Source organism: Heterocephalus glaber, unplaced genomic scaffold, assembly GCF_053883595.1.
Source record: "Heterocephalus glaber isolate CG9 unplaced genomic scaffold, H.glaber_assembly_v1.0 deba00001481, whole genome shotgun sequence".
Classification (NCBI taxonomy): domain Eukaryota; kingdom Metazoa; phylum Chordata; class Mammalia; order Rodentia; family Bathyergidae; genus Heterocephalus; species Heterocephalus glaber.
The window spans coordinates 15,040,001-15,062,495 of NW_028258317.1; the positions used below are offsets into that span (position 1 = coordinate 15,040,001).

The 22,495-nt window shown below is 34.1% G+C and overlaps 1 protein-coding gene across 6 annotated transcripts in view; it reads right to left on the reverse strand.

Moving 5' to 3' along the window:
- The window catches only part of Zcchc7 (zinc finger CCHC-type containing 7), a 251,610-nt gene that overhangs the window by 43,259 nt on the left and 185,856 nt on the right, over positions 1-22,495 (reverse strand). For all 6 annotated transcript variants that reach the window (XM_087183684.1, XM_087183687.1, XM_087183685.1 and 3 more), the window contains exons 3-5: positions 16,529-16,569; positions 14,843-14,968; positions 13,812-13,982 (exon numbers count right to left, since the gene is read on the reverse strand). In XM_087183684.1, coding sequence (XP_087039810.1) covers positions 13,812-13,982; positions 14,843-14,968; positions 16,529-16,569 — 338 coding nt within the window. The remainder of the gene's footprint in view (positions 1-13,811; positions 13,983-14,842; positions 14,969-16,528; positions 16,570-22,495) is intronic.

Consider the following 22,495-nt stretch of genomic DNA (forward strand, 5'->3'; position numbering starts at 1 on the left):
ATACCATATTATCTCCTTAAATTCATTAGCAGCTACCAAAAATTTTAAAGTAGATTCGGAAGAGATATACCACAGGTAAAATAATTTTAAAATACAATTTTAGAGCTTTATTTATAAACTAATTTTATAAAGTCCATCATAAATTACTAATACTTAGTAAATTGTTTAAAACCACCAAAACCAATCCTAATTCAATCTTAGTTAACTGAATTAAACTACTTTTATTGATAATCATACCCTATAATCCAGTTCTAGCTCTCCAACTCTCACAGAACTCTCCTAGGGAAATTTCCTTTCTTTCTTCTCAAATTCTGATATATATAAGTAATCACTGTTAGGTCCAGAGTTGTGTTTTCTGCTACTGAAGTAACTGTAGTCTAAAAACTTGTCCTTTAAAAAAAGTGCATAACGTCAAATATTATACGTTTTGTATACTAATAAAAATAAAAATATAGGTTTAAGTTACCTGTAATTACAGTACTTAAGATAACTACTGCAAATTTTTCAGAATATTTTAACCCAAACTTTTTTCTACATACAAGCAATACTGGAAATCAGTATTTAAAAAACAATAATTTGCTTTAGTTCTAAAAAAAAATTACTTAGGTAGGCAGAGAATGTATATAATGCAAACTACAAAATTCTGACAAAAGAAAATAAAGGAGGTCTGAAGTGGAGACATACTATGTTTATGGATTAGACGATTCAGTAGAGTTGACTGTCCCCACAATGCTGCATACACTGAACCCAATACCAGTGAAAATTCCATCATGATTTAGTAGAGATACAGGCAAAGGAAAAGAAAGGGAAAGGAACTGGAATAGTAAAAATAATTTTATAAAAAATAACAAAGTTTAAGGAATTACAGAAATGGGAAGAAAGGTTCAAATGGGAAGGGGAACAAGGGAGGAGGAAGGGAGAAAGGAAGGGATGAGAAAAAATGTGAAAATAGAAGGAAAAAATGAAAACAAAGCTTCTGTACATAGGGAGGGGAGGGGGCTTGAGGGGGGGAATGGGATAAAATTAAATTAAATTAAAAATAAGAAATCACAGTACTTGATTTTAAAACTTACTATAAAGCTACAGTAATTAAGAGAGCATTGTTGGGCACGATGGCACACACTTGTAATCCCAGTACTCAGAAAACTGAGGACTGCTGTTCAAGGCCAGCCTTTGATATCCCCTCTCAAAGAACAAAACAAAACAAACAAAAAGCCAATACGGTACTATATTGGTGATGAGACAGATGTAAAAATCAGGGAAACAAAATAATTTAGAAATCAATCCACACAAATATGGCCATTTGATATGCAAAATCAATTCAAAGGAGCATAGTTTTTTTCAACAGTGATCTAAACCATATACCTTATACAAATATCAACTGAAAATTGATCACAGACCTGAATTAAAACATAAAACTACAAAAGATTTAGAAGAATAGTCAGGAGTAAATTTTTTGCAACTTATGGTTTGGTAAAGAATTCTTAGAAATGTTACCAAAAGCATAATCCATTAAAACAAAAAAATTGATAAATTAGACTTTAAATTTAAAAATTACTCTGTCTGATAACTGCCAAGAGAATTTTTTTAAAAAGTCAAAACAAGGGGCCGGGGATTTAGCTCAGTGGTTCCGGTGCCTGTCTCGAAAGTGCAAGGTCCTGAGTTTGATCCCCGGTACCAAAAAAAAAAAGTCAAAACAAGTTATGGAGTAGGAAAAATATTATCAAATCACATACTCAATAAAAGACATATTCATATTCTGGTTTCTCTTTAGACCATATAAACTTTTCACCTTAAAAGACTTCTATCTAAAATACAGAAAGAATTTTCAAAATCCAATAATAAGAAAATACTCCAGGGCCGGGGATTTAGCTCAGTGGTTTTGCCGCCTGCTACACAAGCGCAAGGACCCGAGTTCGATCTCCGGTACCAAAAAAAAAAAAAAAAAAGAAAAGAAAAAGAAAATACTCCAAATATTCAGAAAGGATCTAGACACTTCACCAAAGATGATATAAAGATAAAAACAAGCACATAAAAGGATATTCAACATTACTAGCCATTAGACAAACCAAAACCACAATGAGATTCTACATCTCTATTAGAATAAATACCGACAATATTGAATGCTAGTTGCTGACTAGATAATTCATAAAATCTTTATAAACAGTAACAGAATATGGCACATTAAACATCAAGGTAAAATAAACTTATACAAGGTAAAATAATTATAAAATGAATGCAAATCCATTACAAAACTAGGAAATACCCTATGCAAATAAAAATAAAACTCATCTATAATTTCTGATATAATTACAGCAAACATTTTGGAATATTTCACTCAAGACTTTTTTTCTATGCAAACACACTATGGGGAGGGGGAGAAAAGGAGGGAGAATGAGGGAGGCAGGGAGGGAACAGGACTATATTTCACATATTGTTTTGTAATTTGTGCATTTCACTTAATATACTAGTAACACATTTCCCTTTCACTATTCATTTCTATATCATTTCTTGATGAAGCAATATCATGGACATAAGTTATCTAAGTCATCTACTTTGTTAAATATTTGGATTGTTTCTAATTTTCATTATTATAAACAACTCCGAGATGAACACTCTTATAGATATTTCTTTGCAAACATCCATCACTGAATTCCAGAGAGGCTATCCAAACGTATTTTCCTACTCTATCTTCTCTAACATTGGGTACTATTGTTGAGGTATTTCCCTTTCTGCATCTTGATTTTAAGATCTTTATATATTAAAGATGATTGTTCTATTACAAAAATCCTCAAATTGTAGTTTATCATCTAATATTGTCAATAGCTTCTGAATAAATATTTTTTTGGTAGCAGAATCTATTCTTTAATAGTTTCTGACATTATTTTTTGTGTTTCAATAAGTTTAATACATTTATTGTTTTAATTGATATAGTTGGTCATGTTTTTATCATGTTTTATATCTTTTGCCCTTTATACTTTTGTTTCTTTTTTCTATCATTTATTATTTACATCTTCTTTTCCTCATTTGAAAAACTGAAAGCTATATAGCCTATTTTTCTTCTTGTAATTAAAACAAATAATCCTTTATGGTATTGGATTATCTCTTACCTACAGTATTATAATCTTTAAGTTTCAGATGTATAAATTTTTTCTAAAATTTGTCTTTTTTTTTTTTTGGTACTGGGGATTGAACTCAGGACCTTGTACTTTCGAGGCAGGTGGCAGAACCACTGAGCTAAATCCCCGGCCCTAAAATTTATCTTTTAAAAAGCAAATTAATAAGATATATTTTGATGTGTACTCTATGCTTTCATGGTTTTGCTATTCACTGCTGCTAATTTTATTCTCTGATTTTTCTACTAAATTCACAAATGAGCAACAGCTTGTCTGTGTCATCTTTTTTCCTTAGAATCTTCCAACCTCTAGAGATTTCTCCAACCATTCTGGCATTTAGTATTACACAGGAGAAGTCTGATGTAAATCTGATTGTGTGTGTGTGTGTGTGTGTGTGTGTGTGTGTGTGTGTGTGTTTCTGTTTGGATGTTTATATGACTTTTGTTTGAAATTCAAAAACATTAGTTTAGACATCAGTCTTTTTCTCCCACATATTCATTCATTCATTCATTCCAGTATTAGTTCTCATTAAATTGCTTGGCCTGGACTTAAGACTTGTCATTCTCCTGCCTTATCCTCCCAACCAGCTGGGATTACAGGCCTGCACCATCACATTTTGTGGGTGTGTGTTCTTTTGATCAGAATTTCCTTCTATCGTTTGTGAAGAATGAGTTAGGATTTTTCAATTTTCCTATAGTACATTTATTTCATTTGAGCACTTCTCTGTTTTCTTTTTTGATCTAATTCTCCATATATGCCTCTAATTCTTTTTTAGTGGTTTAAAAAAAGGTTTATGTGAATCTAGTATTGGTAGTTGGGGTGGTATGTGTCAAGTGTTCTATAAATGGTCTCTGATCAGTTCATTCACGGAAAACTTTAGACACAATCAAGTTTTGGTTCATTTGTGAGGAATAGGAAAGGAATGAAGACCTTCAAAGTAGGGATGTTTTATTCCACTGACGTTATTACCTATTCCACTAAAAACCTGTTCCTGGCCAGGGATTTAGCTCAGCCACCTGCCTTGCAAGCACAAGGACCCAAGTTCGATCCCCAGTACCAAAAAACAAAACAAAACAAAAACAAACACCCCCCCGGAAAAAAAACCTGTTCCTAGGCTGGGCATGAAGGTCAGTGATACAGCACTTGCCTAATATGCTTAAGGTCTTGGGTTCAATTTCTAGCACCACTGCCATCACCACTACCACCACTATAACAAAAGCCAAAATAAAAAAAGACCATTCCTCTTGTTCTACATTCCTATAAAATATATCAAGATAAAGGTCCAACATAAGTATTCCTAAATGAGTTAAGACAGTAGATGGGGTTAATGAGAGAGGTGAGAGAAAAGGTTTACTCTTGAGACACTGTAGCTTATTTCATAATTGATTCCTGTCTAAAAGATAATGGGCTAAAGAAAAAAGAATAAAAGTTTAAGATAACACTGGACGAGGCAACCAATTTAAAAACTCAGTTACTGGTTGGGGTTATAGTTTAGTGGCACAGCACTTGCCTAGCATGTGTGAGGCCCTGGGTTTGTTCCACAGCAATGCAATAAAAAAAAAAAAATTGAGTCATGTCTTCCTATGTATCGGAGTCATGTCTTACTGCAATTATTAGTGTTCTTAGGGTATATGCTTTTCCATTCATATCTGGGATTACAGGGATAATTATTTTAATGTTTTTTAAACAGAAAGGCCAATTAGCTTAATATTTTATTTATGAAATTTACTTGAATTTTTTGAACATTTAAAAATAGCTTATGATTGTTTTTATTTTTTATTAAGGCAATAGTGAGTAGAAGGCTGTACAATAAATCAAGATTATTACTATTAAAAATGATACCTTGTAGAAATGATTATCTTCTCTTGTCAATTAATGAAAGAATACCATAAAAAGAGGAGTAAAGGGCTGGTGATTTAGCTCAGTGGCACTGCGCCTGCCTTGCAAGGATAAGGTCCTAAGTTCAATCCCTGGTACTGGGGGAAAAAAAAGATGAGTAAAGGGAAAGGTGACTACATCATCAAGCCCTCTTTCAATCAATTCCCAATCTGTTGAGGAAACTTAATAACTTGGCATTTATTTTTAACCCACTTACTGTTGTATAATACAGTGGTACCTCGATTCACAAACTTAATTCTTTCCATGATTCTGGTCACAAACTGAATTGGAGAAGAATGGAATCAAATTCAAAGGTTAGGTTCAATGTTGACCTTATGGGGAAATTTGATTTGGTTCTCATTCAATTCAATTTGCAACCAGAATCGTGGAAAGAGTTAAATTTGTGAATCAGGGTACTACTGTATACATTATGCAAGCTTATATAGAGATTATTCTTTCTACTGAAACAGAATCAGTCTACATATATTTGTAAGTTTTTAAGAGAAAATGCATATATTTTTTAGATTAACCTAATTAGTAGGTAACTGAAGAACACAGTGTTGTTGCTTTCTTAAAGATGAATAGATTTCATCCTGGGTTCTCCAAGACCATATATAGGATTAATTAGTAAACTGGCAAACACATATGCCCATAAGACAGTCTTTGAGGTTGGAAATCATTCCCATTTGATGTATTTTGCTTTACTATCATATGGATCCAAGGGAGATTTCCAGGACACAAATAGCAATTTCCTACCCTCAGTGTTAGGGATTGATCCAGGGCTTGTGTTTGCCAGGCAAGAGCTCTACCACTGAGTTATACTCTCAGCCTTAGAACCCAATCAGAAAACTGGGATATATTAAAGTTCAGGGGAGTGGACCTCATCTGCAATACTCAGTAAAGTTTACTGATGTTAATGAAGATTTGACTTTCTTAAATTTACCATTTCATAGCCCAGATAATAATATCCTAGAATTTGTCCTCACCAGAGGACCATGGAATAAAATTCAAGTCTCCTAGACTTTTATACCTGAATTAGAAGAAAAAACAACTGAGAGGTATGAGTTTGAAATTTAAAATAATTCCTACGAGCCTTTTGCTTTATTTATCAGAGACGCTTCCTAATGGGACTGCACTGAATAGTAAGTCCATTCTTTTTTATTTGTTTTTTGAGACAGGGTCTTGCTATGTATGTAGTTCAGACTGGATTTGAACTCATTCTGTAGCCCATGCTGGCCTTGAACTCCTGGAAATCCTTCTGCTTCAGCCTCTCTTAGTGCTGGGATTACAGGCCACCATGCCCGGCTAAAAGTCCATTTTTTCCCCCCTGGTACTGGGGATCGAACTCAGGGCCTTGTGGTTGCAAGGCAGGTGTGGTGCAATAAGTCCACTAAGCAGCATAAGATTCTCAATGAAAAACTATAGTTCACTCATTCTTCAATTTTGAAAGCTAATAAGTTTTATAAAAGGACCAATCCTTCCTTTCCTTTGGTGGAAGTTAAGGGTCTGAAGAAAGCAAACTCTCTCTATCCTTTGCAAACTTATTCCATACAGTTTCTATTTAAAAAAAAACCTGCTAGTAAACTACTAGATCTATTGCTAGTGACTAATATTTGGCAATGAGGATGCACTGTAGGGACAGTTGGAGAGACTGGGGGAATTCTTCCAGTTAGAGATGAAGAGAAAGGAAACTATTTATTTAGTAGAATTTCAAAATAAGGGCTGGTTTTTCCTTCAAATCTTATTTTATTTTATTCTTTTGGTACTGGGGGTCGAAATCAGGACCTTGCACTTGCAAAGCAAGTGGCAGCACCACTAAGCTAAATCCCTGGCCCCTTTTTCCTTCAAATTTTAAATGTGCTATGTTACACACCTTCAGCTTCAAGTGTAGAACTTATTTACATAAAATTATATGTATTTGTAATCACAAAAAGTTGCAGAAAGTCATTTATTAATGACTCTTTAGCAAAGAGGTCCAGTGATTATGAACTATTTTGGGATTTATGTTACTCCCTAAACAGTGAAAACATATGCAACTTTTACTAACATCATGAGTCTTGTACACATGGAACAGGAAGAGAATTCTAAGCAGAGAAATCTATATAACTTTCTTGGGGATATTCTGGTCTCTCAGGCAAATAAGCATTTTATAAGCCTATTCAATAATTAATTCTTATTAAGCAAATCAATCAATTCCATCTATGCCCTATTGCTCCAATATTATGTTTAAATAACAAGAAAATGTTAGGAAAATTAAGGGAAACAAAAGCATATCTGACTCTCCTCTCTATTCTCAAAAGTAAGTGAAATGCTCAGCTATCAGCAGTGCTATATGTTTATCTGAAGATGCATATCAATCTATTAAAATGATACGATTTTTGGGCAGGGGATTTAGCTTAGTGGTTCTGCCACCTGCCTCGCAAGTGCAAGGTCCTGAGTTTGATCCCAAGTACCAAAACAAAAAAAAAGATATGATTTAGATACTTTAGTTTTTTCAAAGATGATTTTTTATTTTCAAAATTATTCCCTATTGAGCCGGGTGTGATGGTGCATGCTTGTAATCCCAGCACTCGGGAGGCTGAGGCAGGAGGATCGCTGGGAGTCTGAGGCCAGCCTGGGCTACATAGTGAGTTCAGGGCCAGCCTGATCTACAAAGGTAGACCCTGCCTCAAAAAAAAAAAAAATTCCCTATCTTCCTTTGCATTGTGCCTTTGTACGTATGTCTAAAGGATTTTGCAGCACTCTGTAAAGGAATAAACTTAGGGGCAATTAGGGAGGGACATAATAAAATTTAATTTTTACTTATTTTCTCTAAGAGATCTTTATTAAGTAGGTCTGGATAGAAGTCACTGATTTGCTTTGACTTCAAATAAATTCAACAGGAAAATTTGTTTGTTCATGATTATTTGAATTGTTAAAGGTTATCCAAATATTAACCTTAATTTATCTTTTCTTGAATTTGTCCTTTCAAGCCACTGAAGATGACACAGTATATTTCATTACAAACTGACAGATAAGAATTTTCCATATGAAAGTTTGCAGTTGATAGACCAAAGGCATCAGCCTGTAAAAATACCTACAATACTCACTTAAAATGGAGATATTTAAGAAAATGCATTAAAAAAAAGCACAACTAGATTACTAAAGATCATGGGAGAAAAGTAAGACAGGGATTTCTGTTGCCTTAGAAATTTCATTTTACTTTGGATATACTACAGCTTTTTTGGTGTTCTGAAAGCTTGTTGAAACGTGATTTTAAATATTACTAAGGAAACTTATTTCTTAATGAATGAAGTTGACAATGTCTCAGCCTGCATGCTGGCATGCAAGCTTTGACAACTCTCAGAAGCTTTTAACTGGAGGCCAGGTGGGACCTATCATCCCTAATTCATTCATTAATTCATTATCCAATAATCCCACTAAAATCCTATGTATGTGAGGCACTGTTATAGAACCTAGAAATATCAGAGTAAACATGTCTGAAAACAGGTATGGAGCTCTCATTCTAATTAGAGACATAAAAGAAATACAATGTAAGATATGTGTTATGGAGAAAAATAAATCATGGAAGGATAGGGAAAACTGAAGGTGTGGAAATTTGTTATTTTAATTAGAGAAATCAGACAAGTCTTCTCTAAGAAGGGGATAGTTGAGAAAAGAAAGAGATGAGGGAGTGAGCAATTGGGGATAACTAGAGAAGGAATATTCCAGCAAAAGAAGGTACAGGTAAGAACATCTTTAGTCTTCAAGGAATACTGAGACCATGTAAGAGTGAAAAACAGAGACTGCTATAATAGATGTGGTCAAGAAGCCAGATTACATGTGGTCTTGCTGGCCAAGGTAAGGACTTTAGCTTTTGCACCTAAGAGAGGTGCAAAGTCATATTTGAGGATTTTGGATGTAATCTGGGATATGTTTTTTTTTTTTGTACCGGAGATCGAACTCAAGCCCTTGCTTACAAGGTAGGTGCAGTGCCACTGAGCTAAATCCCCAGCCCCCTGGGATATGTTCAAAAAAGATTACTTTAGCCACTTATTGAAAACAGAATTTGTAAGGGCAAGGAAGTAGGGAAGTTGTTCACAATAATTCAGGCAGTTGATGCTCATGGTTTGTGCCAAGATGAAAGTGGTAGAGATGATAAGTGGTTAGATTCTAGATTATGCTTTAAGTCATTCTTTCCAAGGTTAAAACAATGTATTAAAAACTATGATACAACATAAAAGTAGCCTAAGACGGAGGAGATATAGTGAGAATTAAGAAATAGCCCAAGAATAACTAAAAATTTTCTTCTTCAATTTGCACTGTCTTCAAAGGCAGGTAAGTGGACCAGTGTTCAGAAAATATGGACCCTTGTAGATATTTGAAATCCATATAGTTATAAGAAAACTCACTCAGCCTGGATCAAGAGTTCCTATGGCATTACTTTGTAACTGATATTTCCAAAGACTAGTGACACATTATTATGACAGGTACAGTTACTTGGGTTCCCCATAGGTTTTATGTCATTTTCTATATTTTCCCAGTATGTGTCATCAGCAAGTCACTAAATTTAGGGTCTTCTTATACTTTATTTCATTGTCAGCATCAAAACGTACATTCATCATATTGTTTTTTAAATTGTTCTTAACAGGTCCATCTTTCCTAATGTACTCTAAGGTCCTCGAGAGCAGGGACTGTCTTATTTATCTTATTTTTCTAGTATATGGAATATGCCTGCCATTTAGTAGGCAAAAGCAAATTTTTAATAAGTGAATAAATGTAAGAAGTTTATTTGAGTGGTGAAACATTTGACATGTTTTTGAACAAAGGCAGAACTAATCACATTAAGGAAGTCTTTAATTCAAATCTTAGCTTGTAACTCAGCTCAATAATTGTTTTTTTGCCATTTGTATTTCTGACCAGTGGTATTTCAGAAAGACTGAGGAAAAGATAGGAAGGCATATGAATACCATCTGGAGTAGACTAAAAATAAAACAAATGCCTTACCCTTAAATAATGACCTGAACAAAAACAAAAGCCAAAACCTGTATTAGATAAATATAAAATTATACTTTGTATTTCCTACTGTCAATCTCCAAGATTAAAATGAACTTGAGAAAAGTAAGACACTTATTTTTTGTTGCTAGGGAATCAACCTGGATCCTCATATATGCTAGAAAAACACTACCTCTGAGCTGCATCCCCAGCTCATGACATCTTAGTATATACCTAATGATAAAGAAGAGTATCAGGTGAAATATGTCTCATGAATTATTTTCTCTCAGTGGATGAAAACATCTGACTTCTAAGCTAAGCTACCCAAAAGAAGACCACATTTTATTCTTGTACATAATGGTCAAGTTAAAGGAGATATTTAAAGGGTAAAGCACCAAGCCAGGAATATGAGAAAAAAACTTGTTGGAAGAAAGCAACAATTTAGGAGTTTGAGTTTCAATTATATCTGACCATGACTAACTCAGTCACTATGTTTTAATGAAGAAGGGTGGCAATCTCAACAATTAATAAAGACTGCAGAAATTGGGATGGTCTTCTGTGAGCAGTACAGTTCTATGGCAACACAGAACTGATTCTGGGGCTGAAAATCAGCCTCAGAAGTTCTTTAATGAGCAAAAAACCCAATCTATCATTTATTTTTATTTGGAAAATACTTTTCCTCATGTATTTTATAAAATACTGGTATTTACTGAGATTCCACATTACTCCAGAAAGAATGGTTATCTTGAAGGAGAAAAAGACAACAAATTCTGGAGAAGTTGTGGAGAAAACTGAACCTTTTTGTTGGTGAGAATGTAAACAAGTACAGCTACTATGGAAATCAGTGTGGGGATTCATTCCTCAAAAAACTAAAAATAGAAATTTCATCTCATCCAGTTATACCTTTATTTGGGGTATTTTCCTAAAAGAGTTAAAGACAATTTTACAGTAACACATACATACTCATGTTTATAGCAGCACAATTCATAATAGTTAAATCTTGGAAGCAGCCTATTTGTTCATCAACAGATGAATGTATAAAGAAAATGCAGTATGTATATATATATATATATATATATGTGTATATACACACACACACACACACACACACACACACACACAATGGAATATAGAAAGAAGGATAAATGAGTCATCTGTAGAAAAATGAATGCACCTTGAGACCATAATGCTAAGTGAAATAAATCAGACCCAGAAGGTTAAATATTGCATGGCTTCTCACAAGAAACCTAAAATATAAATACTGTAAAGAACAAATAAAAGATAGATAGGAAACAGGGAGACAGACTTTGTAGAGATGGGGTGGGGACAGAGGGAGACTTGGGGTAGGGGGTAAGGGAAAGTAAAAAGAATCAAGATGTGATATGTGTATGTACCAATTCCCCATGATGTATGCATTTATTATACATTACAAATATATATTAATAAAAAATAAAGAAAGAAAAAATAGCAAGAAAAAAAAGAATCTCTATGTACATTTATGAAATATAGCATCATTTTATTTTATTTTATTTTATTTTGGTACCGGGGATCGAACTCGGGACCTTGCGCTTGCGAGGCAGGTGCCGGAACCACTGAGCTAAATCCCCGGCTATAACATCATTTTAGATTTGACACCGTAGGCAAAGCCTAACCAAGCAAAGTCTCAAGTTTTCTTTTTTGTGTAGTGAGAGCAATAAATAATATCTACTTCATGTATTGACTGTGAGGATTAAGTAAATGACTGCCTCAATCACAAGTATCTATTAAGCATCTACTATATGATGAGGATATAGCAGTGAATGAAGCATTCTCCTACTCTAGCATAGTGCTTAAAACACAGTAGGCAATAAATTATAGCTGCCGTTATCTTGGAACTATCAGATGTACCACACACAGTGGGACTCTGCAATCTAAATGCCCACACACATTTGAGCATTCTCTGTACACTTAAAAATTGTTGGCAAGAGGAGAAAATCTACAAAATATTCAGAAATGGAACTGTTGTCACAAGATTCTTGTCCATTGAAAGGTACTAATGATACAGGCTGATTTTAGTAGGCCCTGGGCCATATTTCCATCATTTTCATTGTAAAATTCTGGAACTTCAACCAAACACTTTTATATAAGTAGCTAGCCAATGAGCTTTCCAGTTTTCAGGAAAGAATCTTTCACTGAAGCAAGGATTTGACTATGACTCATCAGTTTTCATTACAAATTCTCTTTGCATATACATATCTGGTACTCTGACAAAACAGAGTACCATTGTTGTAGCTATGGGAACATATAAAGTAAAACTTTCTGATCTCCTTTATAAGAGGACAGAGCACTGATAATTACTAAGCGTTTCAGAAGTCCTCTGTGAATGAGCACAAAGTTCATTAAAAAATTCAAAGACAAAGAAAATGAAAATTACAAAGAATGGCAGAAGGTAGTATTGTCAGAAGCTATGATCCTTAAATAAGCCAAAAGTATCATACAGAGGGAGGAGTTATCATTTGGAAGCAGCCATGGCAAATTAGGATGAGATAAAACACTACACTCATCAACACTAATGGCAAGTGGATATGTTGGGACATAGTTTATACAAGAGCAATCTGACAATATTTATTCAGACATAAATGCATTTTTAAATTTCACAACTGCACAGTATCTGATCTATCATAACACTTACAAATATGTAGACACATAAACACACATACATATATAAAAGATACTTACTATAGCATCATTTGTTTTTTAAAAGTAGGTAACAACCTAAATATAAATTTACTGGCAGAATTACATTCAACAATGACATATTATTTATATGAGAAACACATGTACTCTAACTTGTTTTAATCTTAGATTCATTCTAACAGAGAGTCATATTATTTTTTTGAGCAGAAGGGTAAAGGTAAACTTCAATATAAATAAAATTAGAAAAATGTTTGTGCTTTTCTATCATGTCTTTGGGAAGTACACATAAAAGGGAAGATCGTTACGAATTTTTTAATGGATAAGTAATGCTTGAGAAAAGAGTGAGATCTAAGTCTTTCCTTATATCAATTAGGACTGGCACCCAGGTATCAGAATGAAAAAATGACTGAACTGATTAGCTGTTAATAAAAAACAAACATATGTTACTATGTAGTAAGGGATGCTATTAAGTGCTAAAATAACAGACCCTTAATGACATATTCATTAGGACTTGGGAGTAAATTGAAAGTAGAAAACTATATATTCCACATGAAAAGCCTTATCTACTTAGTTCAACAGTCCTTCTGGCCTCTGAAATTGTCACTAGAACTGTCCTCAGCCCATACACATTTCTAACAATGTTCAACATAAAATTTCTAATGTGTTGCAACTGGAATATCTTCTAAATTACTTTTGCTTCTTATATCTAAGAATCAAAAGTGTTAATAAGATAAGCATATTTAAAGTATGAGATGGTTTGTCTTTCTTACCTAAGCAAAAATACCAGCAAAAATCAGCAACAAGCAACACTAAATCAAGTTTAATATGCATCCTACATATAACTGCTAAGTGTGCACATATTTTCATGTAAATATACATAAATATGCACATAACTTTTACATGTTATTAGATACCTCTTTAATATCAAGCAAAGGGGCTTACATGGGCTTAAAGTATTTGTTGATGCTGACTCTTGATGAACTATTCCATAGGGTCCACATCCTGAGATTTACTGCAGCACTGCTTTACATGTTCAGTGGCCAAAGGGATATAACTATCATTCTATACAATACAGAGCAAACATTCTTTTAGATAGGATGACTGATAGCTACAAAGTGGCAAGGTGCCCCTAAAACCTGACAAATTCGTTATATGTGGTATACTTACATCAGCATAGTGGCCTATCATATCACATCGGTCACATCGTTTTCTCCAGGAAGATCTTTCAAGACATCTGTGAGTGGAAGACATAGGCAAAGAACAGTCTAAGCAAAAGCGGGCTGGACAGGCATACTGGAGGTGTCCTCTCTCAGAGCAGAGGCAGCAGGCTCGTACTTTCTATGTGGCAGACAAACAAAATCTCTTTAGCAAAACACTTCAGCCTCAAATGATGAAAGATTAAAATTCCTTTTTCTATATAATTCCATAAAGTCATACTAATTTGAGAATCCAATGAAGGTCAAACCTTGAGCATTATTGTAAAATCAAACAAAATATTTGAACTTACAGCTTTAAGACAAGTTTTACAAGTATGCACTATAAATGGGCATTTATTTTTTGTGTCTTATTTTACAGAAAAATTCACAAAGTAGAGGATATCTACTTTGGATGTGAAGATATCTAGAAGCTAAGTCATAGGAGGAACAGATACCAGAAGAGGATATTTTGCCTAGAGAAGCAAAAACAGAGGAAACATGAGCAGTTTCGACTATCTGAAAGACAGTCATTTGGAGAAGAAGTAATAGAAGGAACATGTGTTTTTAGAGTTTAGTATGTATATGGAATATCTAAGAGTTTTAGCTCTGTGTTGCTCCAATTACATTAAAAATTTATAAATGACTAACATTATAACTCTCTAACAATGAAAATCTCTCACAAATGAAACAAGCTATCTCATAAAGGAGAAAGTGTAGAGGTGAAAGGGGTCTCAGGAATCATCTTATTCAACCTTTTTCTTTTACAGACAAGAAAACTGAGACACAGAGTTAAATGATTTGCCCAAAGTCATACAACAAATAAGGGGAAGCTGAAATTACAGATTTTTCTGATGCTGAATATATTGTTTTTTTTCCCTCAAAGACTGTGAGATACATGAAATTTACATAATTTACAAATGTCTTGAATTTAAGGTTATGCGGTTCTAACCCTAAGATTTTGATTTTAACAATGTGGAAAGAAATATTATGAGTTTCACGTACTTGTGGTAAGGGGCAATTTTTTGACAAATGGCCACATTTATCACAATTTCTACAGGTAACATTTTTGTTGGCTGAATAGTATCGGCGGGTCCATCTTCCCGATGATCTGTTATTACCTATCTGGGCCTAAATGGGGGAAAAATCAAGAATTAAAAAAATTGTTTCACTCTGATTAATACAAACCATCTATTCTTCTTTTTAAAGATAATTATCTTTGAGTAAAGAAACGTCAAACTTCAAGTCAGTCCCATTACTTTGATAAGGCAAGAGAATTAAGGTTCATATCTCTTTAAACCCACCAACAAAGAACTTCATGAATTCTCATTCTCTTAAAAAGAGGTAGAAAGACATAAAAGGAGGAGACATAAAGATAGTTCTACTCATTTGTGTATGCTCCTTCTTTTATACTTGTCCATGAGATTCCTTCTTTTTTCTCTCTCAGGTCTCACAGGGGTACTACTGTAGATAATTTATTTAGACACTGTGGTGGCATTCAGAGCCAAAATCATAGCTGATTTCTATATGTAACTGTACATCATATATTTCTTCTCTTTTTTTTCGGTACCAGGGATCAAATTCAGGACCTTGTGCTTGAGAGGCAGGCGGGAGAACCACTGAGCTAAACTGCTGGTTACATCATATATTTCTAAGTGACAGGCCTGCTTTAATTTTCAGTTAGGGGATGGTGGTTTTATGACTTTGTCTTTTATAAGACCACATAGGTACCAAATACATCCCTTCATTTGAACAGCACAGATTTACTGTTATTACCTACCAGACAGGATTACAATTTCTGAAAGGGACTGAGATAATTTCCTTCCACCAGAGTCCTTTTTTTTTTTTTTTTGGTACTGGGGATCGAACTCAGGTCCTTGCGCTTTTGCAGCAGGCAGCGAAACCACTGAGCTAAATCCCTGGCCCTCCACCAGAGTCCTTTAAAAATTCATTCTGCTGCACAGTGATGGAATTCTAACTGTTTTATATTCTAGTCAACTTCTAATATGTATGAGAAATAGCAATAACTGTCATACGGACTACCCAAAGAATATGTAAATCACAATCATACTTTTATCTTGTTTGGTAGAATTCCATCTTTGAAAAAGCTTCATCTTTGCTCTGAACTGGCTAAGTGGACCAGTTATCTCCAATTTAGTTATTTTTTTAAAACTTCTATCAAGTTGTAAATTATTCTCTCTTATAGCATCTGCCACATTCTAAACATAGACTAACCATTTCCTTACACAGAAGAAGCAGTTATTTCCGGTGTTGATCTTTAGTGGTACCAGGCCATACGGACTATCAAGGCCAAGAACAGAGAGAAGGGAAAAGGGAACTAAGTCATTATGACTATTAATTGGCTGACAAAAATCAAGGCTGAAAATGAAGAAAATCAATTATGAAGATTTCTTATAACATGCCTAAAGAATGTATGATACAGTTTGTTGCTAGTAGCTGTGTAATTCAAAAAGGAAACTTTTTGAAAAAAAAAATTCAAGGTTGAATTAATTTCTGAAAAGTTAAATCACCCAGATACTGAAATCGAGCTTTCAATTGTAAGTCATTGGACTAGCTACAATTTTTAAAAAAGTGTGAGTTCCAAAAGTCATCATAAATGAAATAAAAGAAAACTATGTATCAAAAGAAAGCATTAACCCATTAAGAATTTCAAAAACAATCTGATTTTACCTCAGCATCTTTGTCACTGATGAACCAGTTTATATCCTCTCCTATGAAACAAAATAAAATAAAATGTTATTAAACAGTAGCACCTTTAAAGCACTTACAGGTAATAGATTATTCAATTTATTAGTGTCAAATTGGACCTAAGTATAGTAAGAAATGCTAAATAAACTCTTAATTTGGCTTCCTTATCAACTGTGTGGCTTTTAGCCAATACTTAACCTCTCTCTGAGCCTCCTTTTCCTTACTTATGAAATGCGAATAATATTTGCCTGCTCTATATAAAGTCCTATAAATTAAATGAGATACATGAAAATGCTTTGAAAGCCATCAAACTATATATAAATATAAAAAAATCAGTGAAGGGACCAAAAGCCCAATAGCAGATAAAAAATAAAAATCTTACCCGAACTTCCTTATTTGACCAAGCAGAGTTTTAAGGAGAGGCAGGCATTCTAACACTCCCACTCCCTGCAGGAAGTCTCTAGCATGGAGGTGATGAAGTGACTTGACTGTGGGCCCTGGAACACTCCAAAGAACTTTGTGTAAAGAAGCCTCAGTGGAACCTTTTGTTCTTTGACTTTCTACATCCCTTTTTGTTAAGTTGATCTAGAAACCTTTTCTACTGCACCCTTCTAAACTCTTTAATGAGTTAACTCATTACTGAGTGCTTCCACCAGTGTAAACTTCATCAGTTCACCTGTCCACTGTCAGTAAACGTACAGGTCCCAATTCAGACCTAAATTGGTGAAGTTTTTTCTTCCACCATTGAAATTAATTGCATCTACTAGCTTTCTATGCTAGGTAACTTTCATTACAACATTAAAAAACATAACAAAACTGTGAGCTAGGTGTGGTGCTGCATGCTTATAATTTCAGCTACTTGGGAGGATGAGGCAGGAAAATCACAAGTTTGAGGTTATCCCGGACAACTTAGAAAGACCTTATCACAAAATAAAAATTTAAAAAGGACGAGGGATGTAGCAGGATTTGCTCCCCAGTACTGCAAAAAATAAACAAAATAAATCCACCTCTTCCAATAAAAACTGAACTGAGGGCCGGGGATTTAGCTCAGTGGTGCCGCCTCCTGCTATGTAAGAGGAAGGACCCGAGTTCAATCCCCGGTACCACAAAAACAAAACAAAACAAAAAAAACAAACTGAAAAAGCACAAACATAACATTAAATCAAAAGTGAAATAAAGGAGCAAAAAGTGAAGGCCAAATATTCAGAAACCACTGATTATTATTAATCTAAAATTACAACTGCAAAACCTAGAGTGGGAAAAAAATCTTACATTTTTCTGTATCAGCTGTTTTCTTCTCTTTCCACTGTACTTTTATGAACCTGCAAATGGATGATATTCCTTTGGTCCTCCCATGGCCAAGGAGAAAGGGACCTATGACTAATGGCAGAAGCTAAGGTGTCAACAAAGGAGTGAAAGATTTTTCCTCTGCTCAAAGCAAAGTTAAGATTTTCTCCCTCCTCCTATCTTACTACTTTCTTCCACCTCAAAAACACAAATCAAGCTTGAATATTTTCTTTGAAGGAATTTTAAAGAAACATGACATAATCTACATTTTCCCAGGCCTACCAGGAGTAAGTATCTAGAAATATATTTTAAAATAAAATATTTTTACTAACAAAACTAAGAGGCTGCTTTATAAAAAAGACCAATCCATAGGAAAGTAGAGATGCTGTGCTGATGGTTATTTTTTTTGTAAAGCTGGGAGGCTGCATCCATGTACCAAGAGTGGAGAATACATTAAATAGCAGCAATTTCTATTCCTTCATCATTACCACCCATACTATTATTCTTTCATTCAAAAGATACAGGTAAGAGCATGCTTTCCTACAACTATCAAACCTGGCTTTTTTATTTCAATGTTCTTCATTGTTAAAATATAAAATAACCATTTGGAATCATTTAGTTATAAAACTGATTTAATACTGTTTTTTAAAAAATGCAATGCAAAGCCAGTGAAATAACCAATAGCAACTGTGACCACTTCAGAACCCCCAATAAATTTACACATGAACAGACAACAGTGAAAAGGGGTTTAGATCCATTTAGATTGTTTTAACTTTCCTGTGGAATTCAACATTATTTTAAGTTGTATACTAACAACTCCTCAAAGTTACATCATATTCTTACTATAGAAATTTCTCATTAAGTATACAAAACAGGTTCTAATTATAGATAAAAGTAAAATAATCCCCAGGGACACAGAAGCCAAGTCTTGCCCTTTCCCTTAGGTTCCAATCTTGGTTTGAAACTGGAAGTAATAGCTGACTATAGCCCTGTTTTACTTTTTGGCTTTATTTTCTTATGCTCCAATGTCAAAACTTGAGATCCCAGCCTAACAGAAGCCTTGCCTAGGGCAACTCATTAGAACTTCCAAAGGTAGACAATTCTCCACTTTGTTAAATTCTAAATATAGAATTTGATAGAAATATGGCTTCTAATCTTAACTCTACCTCTATAATTTGTATGTGGCGTGGTGTTGGGCAGGCTACTTAACCTCTCTTGGTCTGTATTGTAATGAGTTGGGTAAAAAGGCATCATAATACCTTTAGAACTAAGTTTCTGACTCTAATTTTCTTTCATTGCTGGAATCAAATACATTCTCAGTCCAATTTACCTAAATGTTTCAGCTTTCTGCAACCAGTATACAGTGCTTTGCCTTAAATATAACTTCCCACAGGGCCCAGGAATACTCATCTTCCATGTGTCTACCACCTAATCCTATAGAAAGTAAAACAGGATTGCTTAAAGTGTGTAAGTATGACTTCCCAAGGATGTATATTATTATTAGCTGCTTTGTAGCTCTGATCTTTTTTTCTTTCTGCAGTACTGGGGATTGAACTCAGGGCCACACACATGCTAGACAAATACTTTACCACTGGGTTACATTTCTCACACTTTTTACTTTTTAAAATTTTGAGACAGGGCTCCCTAAACTGCCCAGGCTGCTTTTGAATTTGCAATCTTCCTTGCCTCTGCCTCTGGAGCAGCTGGGATTATAGTGTGTGACACTACATATAGCTAGCTTTGTTCTTGGTGACATCTAGAATTATGATTACTTCACAGTAAATCATTTAATAAGCACCTTCTGAAAGATTATAATGAACAAGGTTCTAGAGGGGAAACAAAGATGAATAAGAGCTTACAGCATAGTACAGTGGCGGCAAATGTATGGCATGTGTGTGGTAATGGGCATGCAGAGCCCTCTCTGTCGATATGTGAGCCAAGTCACCCCAGCCAAGGTTTGACAAATTATCAGCATAAATACAATAGCAAAGATCACATTAATTGTTCAAAGTCAAGCCAAATGCAAACTTTTACCTTTCAATAAAAAGCTGTTTGTATCATTCAAACTTCTGCTATTATATATATTTTTTAAGACAAAAGATGTTAATGTATAAGTTGTTTTTTCTAAACTAAAACCTCAGTATTCAGGTTTAATTGCAGGGTTGGCACTTTGCAATAAGTAAGTGGGTTTTGGGTTGTAGCTTGGGCACTCAGTCTCTGAATGGTTCCCCACCACTGGGCTAGTAGAAGACAAGGTGACAAATGAAAGAAGTAGGAGTAAGAAGAGACCAAACAAATGCTATGGTAAATTTAGAATAACAGGTGATATTTATATAACAGGTGAATTTAAGAGAGAAAGGGAAGGAAAAAAGTCACAGAAGGCCAAGTCATAAAGGAAACTACTGAGGTATAATTTACATATAATAAAATGTACCCATGTAAAAAATACAGTATGATACATTTTGGCAAGTGTACACACCTGTGTAACCACTCAAAAAAATCAAATACAGAACAGTTTTTATCACCCCAAAATGCTACTTTGTGCACATTTGCAGCCAATTCCTTACTCCAGACAATTACCACTGATTTGCTTTCTGCCCAAAATATTCATTTTGCCTGTCATCGGACTTTATGTAAGTGGAATCACACATAATATATCATTTTTTTGGTCTGGCTTCTTTCACTGAACATGTTGAGATTCATCCATGTTGTTGGCAGTAGTTTGTTCTTTTTTTTTTTACTGCCAAGCAAAATTCCATTGTATGGATATGACAATTTATTTAGCTACTCATATTCTGATGAACACTTACGTTATTTCAAATTTTTAGCAATTATAAAGCAGCACAATAAACATAGTAGTAAATATCTTTCTGAAAAATTGACCTGAGTTCTCATTTTTCTTGGGAAAATAGAACTATTGGGTTATTGTAAGCATATTTTTACCTAAAAGAAACTGGCAAACTAATTTCCAAAGTGATTGTATCATTTTATATTCCTGTCAACAAGTATGAGGGTTCCAACAGGTTTATAAGCTCATCAATACCTGGAATCATCACTTAAGTGTAGTTTAGAATGGATATGAAGAAGTATTAAATTAGGGTTTTAATAGGCATTTCTTGAAGACTAATCATGCCAAACATCTTTTCATCAATTTATTTGACATTCATTTATCTTCTTTCAAAACCATCTGGTTCAAATTTGTTGTCCATTTTTACAATTAGTGCTTTCCTTTCTTATTGGGGTTTCTTATTAAATTCTAATAGTTCTTTATAAAATCTGTCTTTGTTAGGGAAGTTTTTTTAATCAGACATGAGATTCACAAATGTTTTCTCCCAGTTGTGACTTTTATAGTTTATTTTCTGTGCCCAAAGAAATCTGTGTGAGGTTACAAATATTTTTTTTTCTTCTAGAAGCTGTAGTTTTACTTTCTATATTCAGTTTTAGACCTTTAAAAAGCCACAAATGCCTTACATTTTCTAGATATCCTAATTTGTAATACTTAAAATTGTAAAACTGATAATTTTTCCAAAAGGTATTTATGACTTTCTCAGCATAAAATGGACTTCAATTTAATATTCATCAAATTATTAATATAATTACTAGTTATCACTAGCTATTTAAGAATGCAAATGCAACTTTCCTCAAAACGTTTTTATTTAATGTAGGTCAAGTTAATTTTCAACAAATACTGAATATCTTTCATGTAAAAGACACTACTGGAGACAGAGACATGATTTAGACATGGTGCTTACTCTAAAAAAATTTACCATTTTATGAAGTAGTATGTGCTAGTTTGGGGGTAAAGAACCTAAAAAATATTACTATCTTAAGTAAATAACCATGATAGTTGAATTTTTTTAAATAAGATGACTTAATTCATAATCATTGAAACAGAATTATTTCCTCTTTATTATTTTGAGTCTTTTTTGGTGGGGGGGGAGACAGGGTCTATGTAGTTTAGGCTGGCCTTGAACTCATGGCAATCCTCTGGCCTCAGCCTCCAGGGTGCTGGGACTACAGCTGTGCATCACCATGCCCAGCCATTCTTTTGAGACTTAAAAACATAAAATTCCATTTCTCCTTGGCTCTTCTATTACAATGATTTGCACCACAGTGTTTTCCAAATCAGAAACCTAAGTCTTTTCTCCCACCTTTTATACAATTACTCTTCAAATCCGATACATTCTCTTTCCAAAACAGCCATAATGCCATTATTTTATCTATCCAAAACAGCCATAATGCCATTATTTTATTTCAGGGTCACTTAATTTCTCACAGATTATTAAAACAACTTTTCACTTTTTATTATCATTGCTTCCATTCTAGTGCTACTAGAGTAAGACAGGAATGTGAATACATTCTGTCCTGAATGGTACTTTGCTGCTGCTGACAGGATGTTAAAAGCCTCAATAAGGCATATCATGCCTTCCATGTTTTGACCATTACCTATTTCTCTTGCTTCATCTTCTTGGTTCCAATATTCCCGATATGTCTAATGATTTCCCCAGTGTCCTGCTGTTCTCTGCAGCTATGTCTGTACATGTATTCTCTGGAATACCTAGAATACATGTATTCTCTGAAACATCCATTATCTAGACAAATTTTCATCCTTAACTCATCCACTTGGAACAGGGATTTGGCTTTCAGTTTCTGATCATTTCA